The 18,061-nt window shown below is 46.5% G+C and overlaps 1 protein-coding gene across 1 annotated transcript; it reads right to left on the bottom strand.

The window, feature by feature from the left end:
• Positions 1-268: 268 nt before the first annotated feature.
• meltf (melanotransferrin) lies at positions 269-16,870 on the bottom strand. Its single transcript, XM_064334024.1, has 16 exons — positions 16,570-16,870; positions 16,032-16,186; positions 15,381-15,480; positions 14,511-14,696; positions 13,668-13,818; positions 12,697-12,764; positions 12,383-12,570; positions 11,521-11,680; positions 9,777-9,928; positions 9,336-9,432; positions 7,310-7,504; positions 6,840-6,993; positions 5,808-5,817; positions 4,994-5,281; positions 2,646-2,838; positions 269-2,227 (listed from the first exon to the last, which is right to left on the bottom strand). The coding sequence occupies exons 1-16, from the start codon at positions 16,613-16,615 to the stop codon at positions 2,160-2,162; spliced, it is 2,211 nt and encodes a 736-aa protein (XP_064190094.1). The 5' UTR covers positions 16,616-16,870; the 3' UTR covers positions 269-2,159.
• Between the last annotated feature and the right edge of the window lie 1,191 nt (positions 16,871-18,061).

Below are 18,061 nucleotides of genomic sequence, written 5' to 3'. Positions count from 1 at the left end.
TAGCAAATAGATATGTATGGCATGAGATTGCACTTTAGGGAATGCTTAAAAGATTACAAAACAGATATTCCACGTGCCGGCACGGAAAAGGTTATGACCATGAGAAGAGAAAGAAGAGAGAGAGGAGAGACAGAGAGAGAGTAGAGAGACAGAATGTTGTAGAGTAAAAAAAAAGAAAGAAAAAAAGTTCTCTTTTAAAACAAATCTGAAGACAAACTGATCACATTCAGACGACTTTCAGGCAAATATTTCACCACAGGAGCCCAGAGTCGTTATGCTTCTTTATTAAAAGATAAAAGATCAGAATCAGATAATAATCTTTATTAATAATGTGTCAGAAAACTCAAAGAAGGTATGTAGCAATAGTAACATAGAATATGTAGCAATAGCCCACTAAAGGAGATTCACTGCCCAGGCAACTAAATGTTAGTTACGTGAATATTCATTTCATCCAACAAATTGCTCAAATTTTCCAAAAAAAGAAGAAAAAAAATTTGATAAAAGAAAGACAGCAGTGAGTCAGTACATATACACTGATATGGTATCTGAACATCTTATAAAAATAAATCTCTCTCAATATTACATATAAAAAAATCAAGCACAGATAAATGTGGATAGTAGCCCATTCCTGATTTCCATACAGTGTGTGGAGTACAAGCGCACAGCAACGCATTTTAGTTTCAGTGCAAAATCAGCGGTTAGAGGCAGCGCCTGGTCAAAATGTCCGCCAGATCCCAGTAGCGCGACAGACATGTTACCATGGCATCGCCGTGTCAGCAGGTACATTTTGTAGCTCGCTAAGGAAAGACAAAGCACTGGTTCTCAAATCAATATGTGAAAAAGCAATCTGACTCGATCTGACCATCTTGGCCACGTCTTCGCAGCCGTTGCCTTCTGATGTTCGGGGCCAGTTCATGGGTTATTCTGATTCCAGAGCTCCATCATTTGGCTTTGTAAAAGCTTGGGGGTCACCTGACAAAGGGACACTCTCAAAGAGACAGGGCCTTGGCTCCCAGAATGCATCGGTGCCGTATGACTGCAGGCAGACCAAGCTGCTTTTTCGACTGAACATCACTGGCTCAGAGGCTGATTCTGCACTTCACAACATTATCATCATCATAATCATCATCACCATCATCATCATCATCTCCAATCTCATCCAAGGTGCTGGAATTGTAGAAATGTCATAAAATATTCTGTGCGCAGATTGAATGCGTGACAATATCGCATCTATCGTATCTATTTCTAAGTACAGCTTTTTGTTTCGACGTAAAATTAAAAATTTCCATTTTAATCTCTTTTCTTTTTTGGTGTGCGTACCACTGTCAGTCAGTCACAAAATCTGCCTACACACGCAACAAAAACTAGTGCAAGCCAGGGAGAAAGCAGAAGACACTGCATATTCCCTGATATGGCAAGTGCCTTCAAGTAATTTCCAAAAACATCTCAACTCAGCGAAGACCTAATAAAAACACGTTCGGGAAGTGAACGCGCACGTAACAGGCCAAGCACGCGCACTGACGTGGCTTCACCCTCGAGCTGACGGAAAACCACCGTTAGGCGACGTATAACACTTATGATAATGTAAGCAGCTCTTTCTCCCAACACCCGCCTGGCTCGCTGGTCGCCGTCTTTTCAATGTGCTCCCTTCACACTTCCAGTTCCACCCACCCGTCAAAACCCCCCCAAAAAAAATCCATCTCCATTTGGTCACAACTGTCTGTAGGTCAGGACTTATGTATTAGATGGCAGTTCAATTTCAAATACTATTTTGGCAGTTAAATTTGAAAACCCTCTCGCAGATTCCTGAGAATTTTCAATTAAGCTTTACTGACCAATCACACGCAAGTAAATTATTTGCTCAGTAAAATCAGTGAAATTATAATTCGTTTAAAATAATTAGTTTCTTTAAAATTGTGTGCCATCTGCAGGACACTAATCGGTGTTAAAAGGGTTAAGCACTGGGAATGAAGTAATTTATCCAGCTTGGTTGCAGGTAACTGCTCCTGCAGGACATCTCACTGGACGACGATGGACCCGTGAGGACAGCAGCTGTCCAGCCTGAGGTTGAGTGTGCGTCTGTGATTGGTGGAGGTGTTGATGCGGCCCGTGCCGTGCGGAGGGGGTGGGAGGGTTCGGCCCGGGACCCCGGGTTCCTCTCACATGGAGAGCAGGGTGAGGAGGGAGGAGAGAAGAGCCACCAGCACCAGGGACAGCGAGGACAGAGCTGTGAGAGGGAGAGAGAGAGAGAGAGAGAGAGAGAGAGAGAGAGAGAGAAGAGATAGAGGGAAAGAGAGAGAGAGAGTTGGAGAGAAAGGAGAGAGAGAGAGAGGAGAGACAGAGAGGGAGAGAGAGAGAAGAGAAAGAAATGAGAGGAGAGACAGAGAGAGAGAGTAGAGAGACAGAAAGGGAGAGAGAGAGGAGTGAAAGAGAGAGACGCACGCACACACATACACAAGCACGGACACACACACACAAACACACACAAAAGTGTAAAATTCATTAAAGGAGCCTGATCCAAGAGCCATATTGTGACACTGGGGACGTTCTGTCCTGACATTAAACTCCTGCCGCTGAGAGGGGGAACGCAGCAGCGGAATATCTGGTGGTGATAGAGAATCTGTGGCCTCAGGCCACGCCCGTACCTGTGGCAGAGGATGGGCAGTCCATCACCTCCAGAGACGCTATGTAGTGCTGCCCCAGCCAGTCCGTGTAGGTCTTCTTGTCCGCCACACCGATCATCTTCACCGTGGAGTCTTTGAAGATTAAGTCGGCCCCGCCGTACTTCGTGGAGTTGAACATGCGGAACCCAGATCCGCCATCGCTGCCATAAAACGCCTGAGTGGGGGGGAGGGCGGGGGGGAGGGTTAGCTTTTATTACTTCCATGCACCAGTGAGAAGCCTATTTATTTTTACGTGTTCTTTTAGTTTTTTTATCGATGTAAATAGTAGTTATAGTATGATTATGTATTTTAAACTGTGGTAAGAGTTATAGTATGATTATGTATTTTAGACTATGGTAAGAATCTTTGTATGTTGCGTTGTTCTTTTGAAGCCTGATATTATCTTGCTGTGGCTGATGGAACATCAAGGACCACAATGGAAACAAGTCCAGGACTTTTTCGTGTTATCCTTGACAATTATTTCACATGCAAGTCTTTTGATACATGTGTTTTAATTTTGTCAAATAAACTAAACTAAATTAAAGTTCTTCATAGAGCAGCTATGTTTGTGATGTAGTCCTCCAAATTTTCCGTTGAAAATCTTCATAGAAACCTCTGACTAACCAAAACGACAAATAAATTAAAGAAGAATGTTGTTCTAAATATTGGTGAATAATGTATATACTTTTTATTGTCAGTGATCTGTAGGAATTCTACCGGTGTGAAAAGGGTTAAAAGCATTTCAGGGGAAGTATGTTAGCGAGGTGTGGTGTTCCCAGTGCATCATGGTCCCTGTAAGGCCCCTGATTTGGTTTCTGAGTTCGTACAAAATATTTCACTGAATCCACAAATACATGTCCCATGAAAAAAGGGTGATGTGGAGTCTCATTTCAGAACTGTTCACAGGTAATTACCGTTTCTGTAAAAATTTAAACGCACTGACTCATCAATGGGAAATGTTCTTTCCTGTACAAAAGGCACAACATTATGGAACGGTCTGCCACCAGATAAGATAAGGCATACTTTACTGAACCACGTGAGGTAATTCGTCCTCGACATGTAACCCATCCTAGCTTCTTACGAGAAGTGGGCAGCCATAGTGCAGCGCCCGGAAATGAACTTCAGTTCAGTTCGAGGCCAATATCTTGTTCAAGGGCAATGTCAGGGGTCTGCTGTAATCTAAGCTGACATACGCGTCATTCATGGTAAACGGACTGCATTTATATAGCGCTTTTATCCAAAGCGCTTTACAATTGATGCTTCAGATTCACCAGAGCAATTAGGGGTTAGGTGTCTTGCTCAAGGACACTTCGACATGCCCCGGGCGGGGGATCGAACCGGCAACCCCCCGACTGCCAGACAAGCGCTCTTACCTCCTGAGCTACGTTGCTCCGACCTTTCAATGTCGGAGAAAACCGGAGTACTCGGAGGGAACCCACAGGGTTCATATTATTATTATAACTAGTATTATTTTCATCAACCTATAATAATAATTATTATTATTACGGGTTGATGAAAATCGAGAGACTGAGTGGCAATTGGAACCAGCTCTCATGCAGAACTGCCCAGCACCCGGGGCCTCATTTATAAAAATGTTCTTAGATTTATACTTGGACTTAGCCTTAAGATCATTTTCGACGGTGTGCTTACGTTCGATTCATAAAAGATGCTGAGCATAAAAAACCTTGCTTATGCAGGTTCTAAGAAGCCCATTTGTAACTTACACACCTGTGATCTATAAATCTCAGATTAACTTAAAAATTGACGGCACCTGAACGTGCCTTACAATCAGCGATTTCCCCTTATATAATGCTAGCACAAATGAGGGTTTAGTCAGGAATAACCATGGACCAAAAGAGAAAAGCAAACTTTTTGGAAGACGAGACCACGGCGATGGTAGAGGAGATTGAAGACAAGCAACACGTATTATTCGGTGGACTAAATAGTGGGTTGACAAACAATCAATTCCTCACACCTTTAATTGATAATTCCCATCAAATTGTTCATAAAGCTAATGCAAAGTTCACCACAGGCTTGGACGCATATGCGTCCCAAACTGCAATACCCCTACATAACCAGCAGGAAAATCACTTATGTCAAGACAGTCTAGACTTTGCGTAGAGATAAGATCATTTCCACGTCAAAGTAAGGTTTTATAAATAACTACTTGTACGTGGTTTTTTGCGCGAGTCGTGCTCAATATTAAAATCGATCGTAAGTCTGTTTTGTAAATGAGGCCTCGGGAGCCGCTGACCAAGTCGCTTCGTTCCATGTAGGACCCGAGAGCAGCTAAGATGGCCGATACCGGCTGCAGTAAGCTGGTGACGCACCTGCGCTTTGTCGAGGAGGCCGAAGACGGCGTGGGCGTTGGTGTCGGGCCGCACCATGACGGCGTGGGAGGGCACGCTCGCCAGGTTGCAGTGGGCGTACTGCGTCGCCTCTGCCCGCGACCCGTCAGGGCACAGCAGGTGGAAGTCCCGCGACTCCAGGTTCACGGCCCACGGCTCACTGGAGTGACCTGGGGGAGAAAAACACACACGCACACGCACACACACACACACACACACACACGTGCACACGCACACACACACAGGCGCGCACACACACACACACACACACTGGCACAACACACACACACACACACACACTGCACACGACACACACACACACGTGCACACACACACGTGACACCACAGTGCAAAAAAACCACGGCAGGCACACACACGTGCACACCACACACGTGCACACGCACACACACGAGGCGTGAGCACACACAAACACACACGTGCAACACGCCCACACACACACTGGACGAGGAACACACATGTTACAAAACAACGACTAAACACACACACGCATGCACATACACACATACACACAGGCACACACACACACGTTTTTTCAGTGGAGCTATCCTTCAGGAAATGGCGGAAATTTGAAATACTGGCAGGGAGGCCCAACTGCTACCTCAGGTTCGGAACTGGATGTTGGAAGCCACCGTCCAGAACTTTCCATGCACTGTGGTGGTGGTGGGCAGGGGTAATACATGAGTTTCAAATAGAGGCAACGACAATCTAGCTCTGTGGATTCCACATTATTTAATGTATATTCTTGGAGCATCCAGACAAAAATTAAAATCCACACCCAGGAAATTCTGTAATCAGACGTGTGGAAGTCTTCACTAACTCACCATGGTGTACACCAGAACCCTCACAACCCCCTTCACCAGCAGAAATGACTATTATTAACAACCAATCCTAATACTGCAGAATTCATTTAACAAAAGGATACTGGACTCGTGTATTAAAGTGGAGAAGCTTATATGCGGACCCCTACAGAAAAGGAGTATACTGCAATATACTTACACACACACACACACAAACACACACACACACACACACACCCATACACGCACACTCGCACACACACAAACACACACGCACACATACACACACGCACACACACCCATACACGCACACTCGCACACATACACACACAAGCACACATACACACACACACACACACACACAAACACACACACATACACACACACACACACCCATACACGCACACTCGCACACACACAAACACACAGGCACACGCACACACACACACATTACACACGCACACTCGCACACACACAAACACACACACACACACAAACACACACACACACACCAACACGCACACACCAACACACACAACACACACACACACCCATACACGCACACAAACACAAACACACACGCACACATACACACACACACACCCATACACGCACACTCGCACACACACAAACACACACGCACACATACACACACACATTTACACACGCACACTCGCACACACACAAACACACACACACAAACACACACGCACACACCCACACACGCACACACACCCATACACGCACACACACATAGACGCAAACACACATACACGCACACTCACACACACACACACACCACACACGCACATACACGCACACACACATACACGCACACTCACACTCACACTCACACACACACACACACACACACACACAAAGACAGACAGTGACTCATACTATAGCAATATCTGATCTGAAAAGAGGCCAATAATCTGTATATTTTTTCACATTCTATGACGTGCTGTAATAAAAGGGTCTTGCTGGTTGTGGCTGCTCCTCCACCTCACCTGAACGCTCCGTTGTAGCCGTCGTAGCGATCCATGTCTCTCTCGCACTTGTTGCTGCCACTGCTGTCTCCGATGCACTGGGCGCAAAGGTTGCTGGGAAATCCGGGCTGATTGGCTCCCGGGACACAGCTGGCCTTGAAGAACTTTCCGGCAGCTGAGAGAGAGAGAGAGGGCGAGGGTGAGCAGGCCAGATCTGACAAACACACACACATGCACGCATGCACGCACACACACACACATGCACACAGACACACATGCACACACACACACGCACACACGCGTGCAGACACACACAACACCCCCCAACACACACAGACACACACACACACAGAACCCCACCCCCACCCCACACACATGCACACACACACATGCAGACACACACACAACCCCCCTCACACACACACACACACACACACACACACAGACTATGCTCTCACACACACACACACACACACACATGTGCTGGTCACCTTGGGGCATCTGGCACTTCTGCGACTCGATCAGACCCTTCTCCATCAGCACGGCCATGGGGACGTTCCAGCCGGCCGTCCTGCCGTAGCCCGTGTGGCAGGACGTCGTCCCCTGCAGCTCGCTGAAGGAGTGAATGTTCATGTTGTCCCTCTTCAGCACGGCCACGGCGTAGTACACGCTGCCGTCGGTGTCTCCTGAAGCAAAGCACAGAAAAGGACGTCTTCAGCAAAGACACCGTAGCTCCACCCTGGCCAAGATACTCAACTCCTAACATGCTAATGCTCCATCGCCCTTCGTCTCGAAGCAGGAGAACATTCCAATCGGACGCAACGCGCTCAAAATTCATTGAAAGCCTGTGACAGATCGCCGTGGCAACGGGACATTCTGTACTCTCGATGCAGAACCGGAAATTTCCTGTCATGGCTGGAGCATCTTGTAACTACGAGACACACGCGTGCGCAATATCTGGTGGTTTTATAGAATCTATGGTTTCATCCTCAAGCTGGTGACGGCATCACTGTGCGACCAAGGTGTGCTGTTTGTTCACCCGCGTGCATTTCTCCATCTAACCAGACCTGCGTCAAACACGTATTTGTTCAGGATTCAAATACTCTTCTACGCTTTACTGATCTTGTCTGGCGTATTATAGGAACCAATTAAATACTCTCAAAGAGCGCAAAGTCTGTTCACATTGGCAGGCTCAATTACACCAGGCAAGATCAACAGAGCACAGAAAAGTATTTGAATCCAAAACAAGCACGTATACGACCCAGGTCTGCGTCGAATTGACCCTTCTCAGCACGCAGCTCTGTTGAGAATTTAAATGAACTTTGTGCCGCTTCAGACTGGAGACCCACACATGGGACATGCCCTCTTATCAAAGGAATGCTGTCGGCACAACGCTGATCAAACATCTTTATCCGAACAAAGTTCAGCGGAATCAAGTTGTTTTTTTGTTTTTTTTTACTCGTAAAATGGCGCACAAGCCGCAAAAATAAAACCGAAACACAGTCATTTACAGTAAAAATTCTGGAGCGAGGCGATAACAGACCTTGCGCAATGTCGCCCGGCCGCTTATCTGCCGCTCGAATCAGATTTGGCGGTTCAGATCTTTCACAACGTCGGCCCTCTGAACAGTTTCGAGCGAGGTCAAGGCAAACGGTAAACGGACTGCGTTTACATAGCGCTTTTATCCAAAGCGCTTTACAGTTGATGCCTCTCATTCGCCAGAGCAGTTAGAGGTTAGGTGTCTTGCTCAAGGGACACTTCGACACGCCCAGGGCGGGGTTTGAACCGGCAACCCTCCGACTGCCAGACAATCGGTCTCACCTCCTGAGCTATGTTGCCCCCACTAGCGGTAAAGCGGCCAAGGTTGAAGCAAGTGCTTCGAAAGTCAGGTAAGGCGTAGGAGAAAAAGATTAAGAAAGACGAACGTGGCCTCAGCAAAGGAACTACGTCCCACAGCGATCACAGGTCCCATTCTCCACCTTCAGACCTTACAGGGAGAAAAAAACCCCTACACTCCTGCCCACAGTGTCCTAACTTCGCGTCTCCACTTATACTGGGGAAGTTCTACTATTATTGTGTGCAGTGGGGTCTCACCTGTGTAGCTGTGTTCTGCTGTAATGTGGAGATCAGTGGGGTCTCACCTGTGTAGCTGTGTTCTGCCATAATCTGGAGATCAGTGGGGTCTCACCTGTGTAGCTGTGTTCTGCCATAATCTGGAGATCAGTGGGGTCTCACCTGTGTAGCTGTGTTCGGCTGTAATGTGGAGATCAGTGGGGTCTCACCTGTGTAGCTGTGTTCGGCTGTAATGTGGAGATCAGTGGGGTCTCACCTGTGTAGCTGTGTTCTGCTGTAATGTGGAGATCAGTGGGGTCTCACCTGTGTAGCTGTGTTCTGCTGTAATGTGGAGATCAGTGGGGTCTCACCTGTGTAGCTGTGTTCTGCTGTAATGTGGAGATCAGTGGGGTCTCACCTGTGTAGCTGTGTTCTGCTGTAATGTGGAGATCAGTGGGGTCTCACCTGTGTAGCTCTCTCCTGATGCAGGTACCAGGCCGTACTTTTTTCCTGCGGTGTAGATGAAGCCTCCATCCAGAGTGATGGCATCAGCCTCCTTGTTCTGATTGGTGAAAATGTGTACTCAAGTAGGGGTTTCCCTTGTTTTGTACTTTTAGATTCTAAGTCTTACGCGGAGATCAGTGGTCTCCCTGGTAGCGTGTGTTTCTGTATGTGGAGCATGTCCTCACCCTTCACGTTTGTGTATGTGACACGCAGCTGGGTGCCGTGAGCCCTCTCCAGATGCGGTACCAGGACTTGCTTCCGCGCTGAGTATGAACCTCATCCAGCGGAGTGTCTCAGCTCTTGTGTTCATGATTGTGTGAAATGTGTCACATGCTCAGACGTCGGGGGGGGCTTACCCTCCCTCTATTATACAGCCCCTCTCAGGACCCCGGAGGACGTTACCTGTATTTTCTGCATGCACTCCTCCATGGAGTCCCCGTAAACACACTGAATCTTGGGAGTCAGCGCCCTCTGGTGGAAGGCGTCCGCCATGTCCACGCACTTCCTCTGCTCGGCGTCGGACAGCACGCACCACCGCAGGAATTCTGGGGTATCTGCGGCGACACAGCGAGCCAGCAATCACGACCGCCGCTGGGCGTTTGGTAGTGCGGTGAAGGAAGGACAGGGCAGGTCAGGTAAAGGGCGTGGCTAACTTACCTGTGTCACGTGACCACACTCATTTCGCTGAAGTCATGTGACACACTGAAGGAGGGGTAGGATAAGGGCAGATCAGGTAAAGGGTGTGGCTAACTTCCCTGTGTCACATGACCACACGCATTTCACTGAAGTCATGTGGCACGGTTAAGGACAGCTAGGGTTAGGGCAGGTAAGGTAAGTACATGGCTACCTTCACTGTGCCACATGACCACACTCATTTCACTGAAGTCATGTGACACGGTTAAGGACAGCTAGGGTTACGGCAGGTAAGGTAAGTACATGGCTACCTTCACTGTGTCACATGACCACACTCATTTCACTGAAGTCATGTGACAGTGAAGGAGGGCTAGGGTTAGGGTACGTAAGGTAAAGTACGTGACTACCCTCACTGTGTCACATGACCACACTCATTTCACTGAAGTCATGTGACAGTAAAGGAGAGCTAGGGTTAGGGTACGTAAGTTAAAGTACGTGACTACTCTCACTGTGTCACATGACCACACTCATTTCACTGAAGTCATGTGACAGTAAAGGAGAGCTAGGGTTAGGGTACGTAAGGTAAAGTACGTGACTACTCTCACTGTGTCACATGACCACACTCATTTCACTGAAGTCATGTGACAGTAAAGGAGGGCTAGGGTTAGGGTACGTAAGTTAAAGTACGTGACTACTCTCACTGTGTCACATGACCACACTCATTTCACTGAAGTCATGTGACAGTAAAGGAGGGCTAGGGTTAGGGTACATAAGGTAAAGTACGTGACTACCCTCACTGTGTCACATGACCACACTCATTTCACTGAAGTCATGTGACAGTAAAGGAGGGCTAGGGTTAGGGTACATAAGGTAAAGTACGTGACTACTCTCACTGTGTCACATGACCACACTCATTTCACTGAAGTCATGTGACAGTAAAGGAGGGCTAGGGTTAGGGTACATAAGGTAAAGTACGTGACTACTCTCACTGTGTCACATGACCACACTCATTTCACTGAAGTCATGTGACAGTAAAGGAGGGCTAGGGTTAGGGTACGTAAGGTAAGTACATGGCTACCTTCACTGTGTCACATGACCACACTCATTTCACTGAAGTCATGTGACAGTAAAGGAGGGCTAGGGTTAGGGTACGTAAGGTAAAGTACGTGACTACTCTCACTGTGTCACATGACCACACTCATTTCACTGAAGTCATGTGACAGTAAAGGAGGGCTAGGGTTAGGGTACGTAAGGTAAAGTACGTGACTACCCTCACTGTGTCACATGACCACACTCATTTCACTGAAGTCATGTGACAGTAAAGGAGGGCTAGGGTTAGGGTACGTAAGGTAAAGTACGTGACTACTCTCACTGTGTCACATGACCACACTCATTTCCCCGAAGTCATGTGACACAGTAAAGAAAGGTTAGGGTTAGGTTAGATATAGTAAAGTATGGGGCCACCATGAACCACATCCTCATAAGTGGAGTGGGCTCCTGTGCTGTTCCTTACCAGATGCGCAGTCCGTGGCTCTTAGTGCGTTGTAGTACCTCAAGCCCATCCACGGCTTGTACTCCATGTCAACGAGGATGATTGCTTCGGACGTGTCGCTGAACATCAGGTCCTTGCCCCCGTACGCCGCAGAAGAAAACATGGGGAACTTGGATTTTAGCTGCGGGGGAAGAGTGGCGAAACGTAGTGACTACAACTTACTACAATCCCAGTGATGCAGTGTCATTGTTAAATTACGGCAAGGGCTGTTCTGCCAGTGCTTTGAAATCTAGAGAGCTGGCAAAACACTTTCACCAGCTAATGAGCAAACACTGACATCTACATGTACACAGCAGGAGAAACACTCCACTCAGGTCTGAAAACTTCTCATGGCAAATCGGTTTTCCTGTTTTTTTGTTTTTTTACAGAAAAGTAGACCAGTCTCTGAGTTCTGCTGGCAGACCTGGTTCACAGAGTTTTCTTGTGAATTAAAAAAAAAAAACATAATTTTACACTGTCAGCTTTTCACAGTGCTGATTTTCACTGAACCTGCAAAACCTCCACATTCCCAAACTGAAAATTTCCTCTCTACCGCTGAACAGTCCGATCTTCATGCATCTTCTGAAAATGCATTAAGGGTTGTGACCAAGTACAACACAACGTTAAACGGACGTTCTGTATCGCAATACAGCACGAACAAAAAAAAAAAAAACAGGCGGTATCAACCGGAACCTCCTCATTGAGATAACAGGTCCTTAATTATCAAGGCGGACAAGGTAGGAACACAAAAACCTGAGTTAAAGAATCTATGGAGAATACACCTCGTTCCCACAGCAACCACGGAGAGAGAGAGAGAGAGAGAGCGGCAGAGACTGGGACTCACCACTCCCTCGTGCAGCATGTTGTAGACCACGTAGCTGTCGACCTCGCTGCGGACCACGACCGCCCTGGCAGGGACTCGAACCAGGCTGCAATTCTCGAAATCTGTCACCGGAGCCCTGCGCCCGTCTCTGCAGAGCAGCTCGTAGTCCGTCGACAGAAGTTTCTGGGCCCACGGTTCTTTGCTGTTACCTGAATTTTATTTATTTTTTATTTTTGGCGGGGGAGGGTGGGAAATAAGGGTTGTTATACACTCCGGAACACAAGGGGGCGCCAGAGCGAGAATGCCAAGTACCCGGGGTCAGACAGAGCGCCTACCGTCGGTGTTTTCCTTGACTGTGGTGTGCTTCACAAAGGCCACGTCCCCTGCCCCTTCCACCAGGCACCTAAAAAAGAGAGAGGGAATTTCAGCCAATCACCACGAGAGGACCGAATCCCTCCCTCTCACGGTGAAAAACAAAGCATCACGGGCGGCAGTGTAGTGTAATGGGTAGGGCTTGAAACCTAAACCGTGCAGGTTCTACTCCCAGGAAGGACACTGCCGTTGTACCAGAGAGCAAGGCACATAACCCTAGTTGCTTCAGTATATTACCCAGCTATATAAATGGACGCTATGTAAAAATGCTAAAAGTAGTGCAAGTCGCTCTGGATAAGAGTGTCTGCTAAAATGGCAGCAACATAATCAAATGGGAGTCAGGAACTGCAAAGATGACAATGAGCAACAGGACAAACGACCTGCTCTAAGCTTCACTGCGTTACTCACCAGCTCTATAATCCTGGGTTTGTTTATGACAACAATATTTATATTAATATTAATATCCACCATTACATTAAATTACATTTTTTTGCCAGATGCTATTACCCAAAGCGATGTACAATAAGTGCATAAATAAGGCCACTGGAACAACTACAGAACATAGGTCTGATAAGGTACAATACTCATTATGTAAGTTATTCATAGCCATGAACACATTAAATCCAGTTGACACAGTAAACATTACTCTCTGACCTAACCTCTGCCAAGTCAGACTAGGAGGCACGACAAGCTACAACATCAAGGTAATGATACAAAGTACAAGACGCGAAAGTGGCGCAGGAGGCACATGTAACATAGTACTGAACTGTTTCATGGTGATCCAGGTTACTGGAACACACCTGTCTGCACCTGAGCTGACAGTCTGAGCCTGTCATCAATTAACACGGGGGTGTTTCTGGCCCCTGAGGTTGTCCTGAAGAAGACCCGGGTTTTCGGGTCGAAGCGTCGCCCGCCCCCCCCCCCCCTACGTTACCTGAAGGCCCCCTCGTAGGAGTAATATCGCTCGCTGGCGCTGGCGGAACACTTGTTCTGTCCCGCTTTGTCTCCGACGCACAGCTGGCACAGGGAGGGGGGGTCGGCCTGGGCCCCCGGGACGCAGCTGGCCGAGAAGAAGTCCGCCACGCCTGAGGAACGGGGAAGGCGACGTGTTTAACGGGGACCCCGCGCGGCGCACAGCAGCAGTGTGTGATGGGTAAAGGAAACGGCCTCGTAAACTAAAGGGTTGCGAGTTCAATTCCCGAGCCAAACCTTTTGAGTTTGTGCCCGATCCGCATTGCAATCGACATTCAAACTCTGGATACGAGCGTCCGCTAAATGCAAGCAATATAATGTTAATGTACATTGTTTAATGTACAACTTGCAAGTCCCGCCAGAGAAAGCAAGTTTAAGTCCTTGATCAGCCAATTAATCCACACAGCCTGTTCAAAAGGCATTAAATGTTGTTTTTTTTCCCAAAGGAAACCTGAAACGCCCACAGAATGTTAGTTTGACACCCATGTTCAAGAGCACACACACTGGAACAGCTAATCTTATCTCCTGATCTGTGAGATAACAACCAGCTGTAACTCAGATCTGTCAATCTATCGCAGGGCACACCCACCATTCACTCACCATTCACTCACACCTACGGGCAATTTTAGACTGTGGGAGGAAACCGGAGTACCCGGAGGAAACCCACGCAGACACGGGGAGAACACACAAACCCCGCGGTGCACGGGTTCAAACCTCAGTCTAAGCAGTTTCTGCCAATTGCCTTGCCCCACTAACACCAGTATCCCGGGACCTCGTGTAAAAAAAGGTTGCCACGGCAACGCACCTTGCGGGATGTTACAGCCCATGACGGACATCCGGCCGCTGTCAATCAAGTAGCCGACAGGCATGTCCCAGCCGGCCGTGCGGGCCTTGCCGGTGTGGCAGGACCGCTTCCCCTTCAGGTTGTCGATGTTGATCGCCGAGTTGCTCTTCTTCACCACCGCCACCGCGTGGTAGGTGGTCGCGGTGCCTGCGGAACGAACGAATGAACGAATGAACGAATGAATTAATGAATGAATGACCACAACCGCACCGCCACCGGCACATTCAAGAGTCGCCGAGCGAAACGCCGGCGGGTGACCTCGTAGCCCCGCCCACTCACAGGAAGCAACGTTTCCCACTCACAGGAAGCAACGTTTCCCACTCACAGGAAGCAACGTTTACAGGTGAGCAAATTCTTACAGCTGTTTGGTTCCTGCAGTGGCAAAATCTTATTTCCTCCTCCCCCCCTCCCCCTCACATTCCACAGTGGTGCAGAGAACAATAAAACTGTTCAGCACCTTATAATACTAATACTACTATTACTACTACTACTACTACTACTACTACTACTACTACTACTACTACTACTACTACTACTACTACTACTACTACTACTACTACTACTAATAATAATAATAATAAATTAACAACATTACAGTAGGTGACAACTACCCTCCACTGTTTCACTAAAAGATTATTTTTGACTGAATGCGTTTCAATATACTGGTATATTTATTACAGTCGATTATTAATAAACAAGAACTTTTAAACGGTAAATAATACCTTACCACAACCCCACCCCCGCACCACAAGGATTCAGAGTTAAAAGAATGTAAGAGTTTTAATAAATTATTCGGAACCAGCCATTTTAAAATGAAGTCGTTAACTGTACCCTTTGCGTCAGACTCTCCGGCAGCCACTTTGAAGGTGATGTCCTTTCCGATGGTGTACACGTCTTTAGCGCTCATTGAAAACGCGTCCGCGTGATTGCTCTAGAAAGAGATATTAATATTAATAAGGAGTGAAGTGTATTTGCAACCTCGTTACAACCACCGATAATCTAGACACGTTGTTCACTCATTTCTCACTAGGATATGGATAAAAACCTAATCTAAACCTTTATGACGTCAGTACATACTGAGATCAGTATTCTTGCCCAAGTATTTCGCCCCAGACACAAAATATGTTAAGATAGTTTTAATGTTTACATAATATCCCTGAAAGCCTTATAACAGTTTATATATACAGTTTCTGTTTTTCAAGCACCGCATAATTTATTTCACGTTGTACTCGAACTACTGTACATTTACCGAGGACATCCAAGAATTCCTGAATATTAATCATATTCATCCTTTCCAACAAATATCTACACTGATTAATATGGATTTTCTCCACTTTAGCCGGGTCTACACTACACAAAAGACACCGCGCATCACTGCTATTATGGACAGACCTCAGTCCATACATTTAACCAGTTTTCTATGACACGTAGTAGCCTAGAACATTTTTTCGGGTGCATGTGCGCCTCGCGCACGTAGCTCACCGTGAGTTTCCGCGCGCATCCAATGACTGAAGTATCGCTGACGCACTGTAAGCCAGGGCCGATACCCGCGTCCGAGAATGCCTTCGCCATGGCGGTACATTTGTTCCTCTCTTGATCCGAGATTGTGCACCATCTTATTCCACTAGCACATGACACTAAGAGGACATTTTAACATTTAATACCCAGTTGCGCATTCATTCAAAATCACTTAAAAGCATCCATGAAGCCAATACCTGGCAGCTATAAGCAACTAACTTTTATTTTAAAAATATGTTAAGTCTCTCAGCAGTGATATACTTAACATTTTCTAAAAATATTATTCGATTTAGATGCATTTTAATCCCCGCTTGAATCATATACGAAGTTACACAAAAACGGTCTCCCATTAAAATTGGAAGTAAATAATTTTGATAAAAGTCTGTCTATACTATTTTCAAGAATTAACGCAGGGCGTTACTCGGACCAGACGAATCAAACGTAGGGTTTAGGAATTCAATAATAATTAATTTTATAAGAGTTAGGGTACGGAGAAACTCACAGGCTGGAAGCACAAGCAGAACACAACTTAGACTCCAGACGGCCATGGTGACAGCAGAGTTCAAAGACTCGCGGCCCTTTATATATTGCAGTGCAGTCTATATCAGTGATATTCCCGTTATTAGTTCCAAAGTTCAAAACAAACGAACGAGCATTTTCAGCACAGGGTGTGTAGTACTATTTTATGAGGTATCGATAAATTCTCGCCGCCGCTCGCGCTTTGAGTTTTCTTTTTTTCCCTCCTTCTTCTTCTCTGCACTGAAATTCGTGAGGATCCACACGGCCCTCACCTGAAAATGACACGTCCAACCCCTTGGCCTTCCTCCAGAACAGGCCACTCTCACACAGAGGGGCTTTCATTGGTTGTGCTCCACCTTCTAAACACTCATATTTTGGGTGGTTTTCCGTAGACTTCTGCGGAAACAACAACCAATTCAACCCCACATTGCAGTGAGCACCTCTTTTTAAAAACATTTTTAAAGCCTAGACAGCGTTCTTTTTCCTTCTACAGTTCGACATACTGTATATTTCACTTCGCTGCCCCGACGATATTTGCAATGCAATTATGAATGACTTTCCAGAACCCAAGATCAATTTGGATGGGGTTTTTAGTGTTGTTCCATAACGACAGTTTAACAAGTTCATCGTTTGCCCAGTAATGCCATCATCATCTTTTTTTTTTTATCAGCTGCTTTAAGCAAATAGGGTGATAACAGAAGTTGTGTTTCCGTTTTTCACAATAAACCAGTGCTGGGGTTAATGTTTAATTGACAGTAAAACCTTATTTTATAATACTGTCGTTTATCAAAATGGCTGCTGCGGCAGTTTCCTCCGGATACCAGGTAATCCTAGTTGGTGCAATCATATAATTTCCGGACTTCATATCAGGTTTTATATGGCCTACACCAATACAATAGTCAGACGAGCCCAACACCACGGTCTTTACCCCAGAACAGCTGGCCCTCAAGGCCAGTAATGCTGGATAGTTTTCTTTTTGGCCTGAAAATTAGATTGTTACTGATCGACTATGGAGCCCACTCACACTCTGTGTCCTGAGCCTAAATCAGCCCTGCATTAGAAGGGAAGAAAGAAAACCTACAGAGCTACGGACCACTACGGGCCACATTAGAGGATCCACAACTCAGGGCATAAATGCAGATTTTTTTTTTTTTTTTGTAGCAAAGTACATATTTCAATTCAGAAGCGATATGCTGATGTGTGGTGTGAGGCAAAGCATTGGGATATGCTCTACTGTTCCTTACATGATGAGGTGACACCATCGGGGGGGATATTGTCAAGGTTGCCAGATGCATGATGCATCCCCCAAAACATTCCTCAGAAATCCCCACCTTGCCCTGAATCTGTTAACGTAAAAAAAATCTGTGAAATTTTCCAAAAAAGTGTTCGGGTGAAAAAAAAAAATCCCCCGGGTCTGGACCCTCTCTTTCAAAACGTTTCAACGATTGTCAACAACAAAGCATTCCGGCAAGCAT

This window comes from Anguilla rostrata, chromosome 4 (assembly GCF_018555375.3).
Source record: "Anguilla rostrata isolate EN2019 chromosome 4, ASM1855537v3, whole genome shotgun sequence".
Classification (NCBI taxonomy): domain Eukaryota; kingdom Metazoa; phylum Chordata; class Actinopteri; order Anguilliformes; family Anguillidae; genus Anguilla; species Anguilla rostrata.
This window is presented reverse-complemented; position numbering and strand designations above follow the sequence as displayed.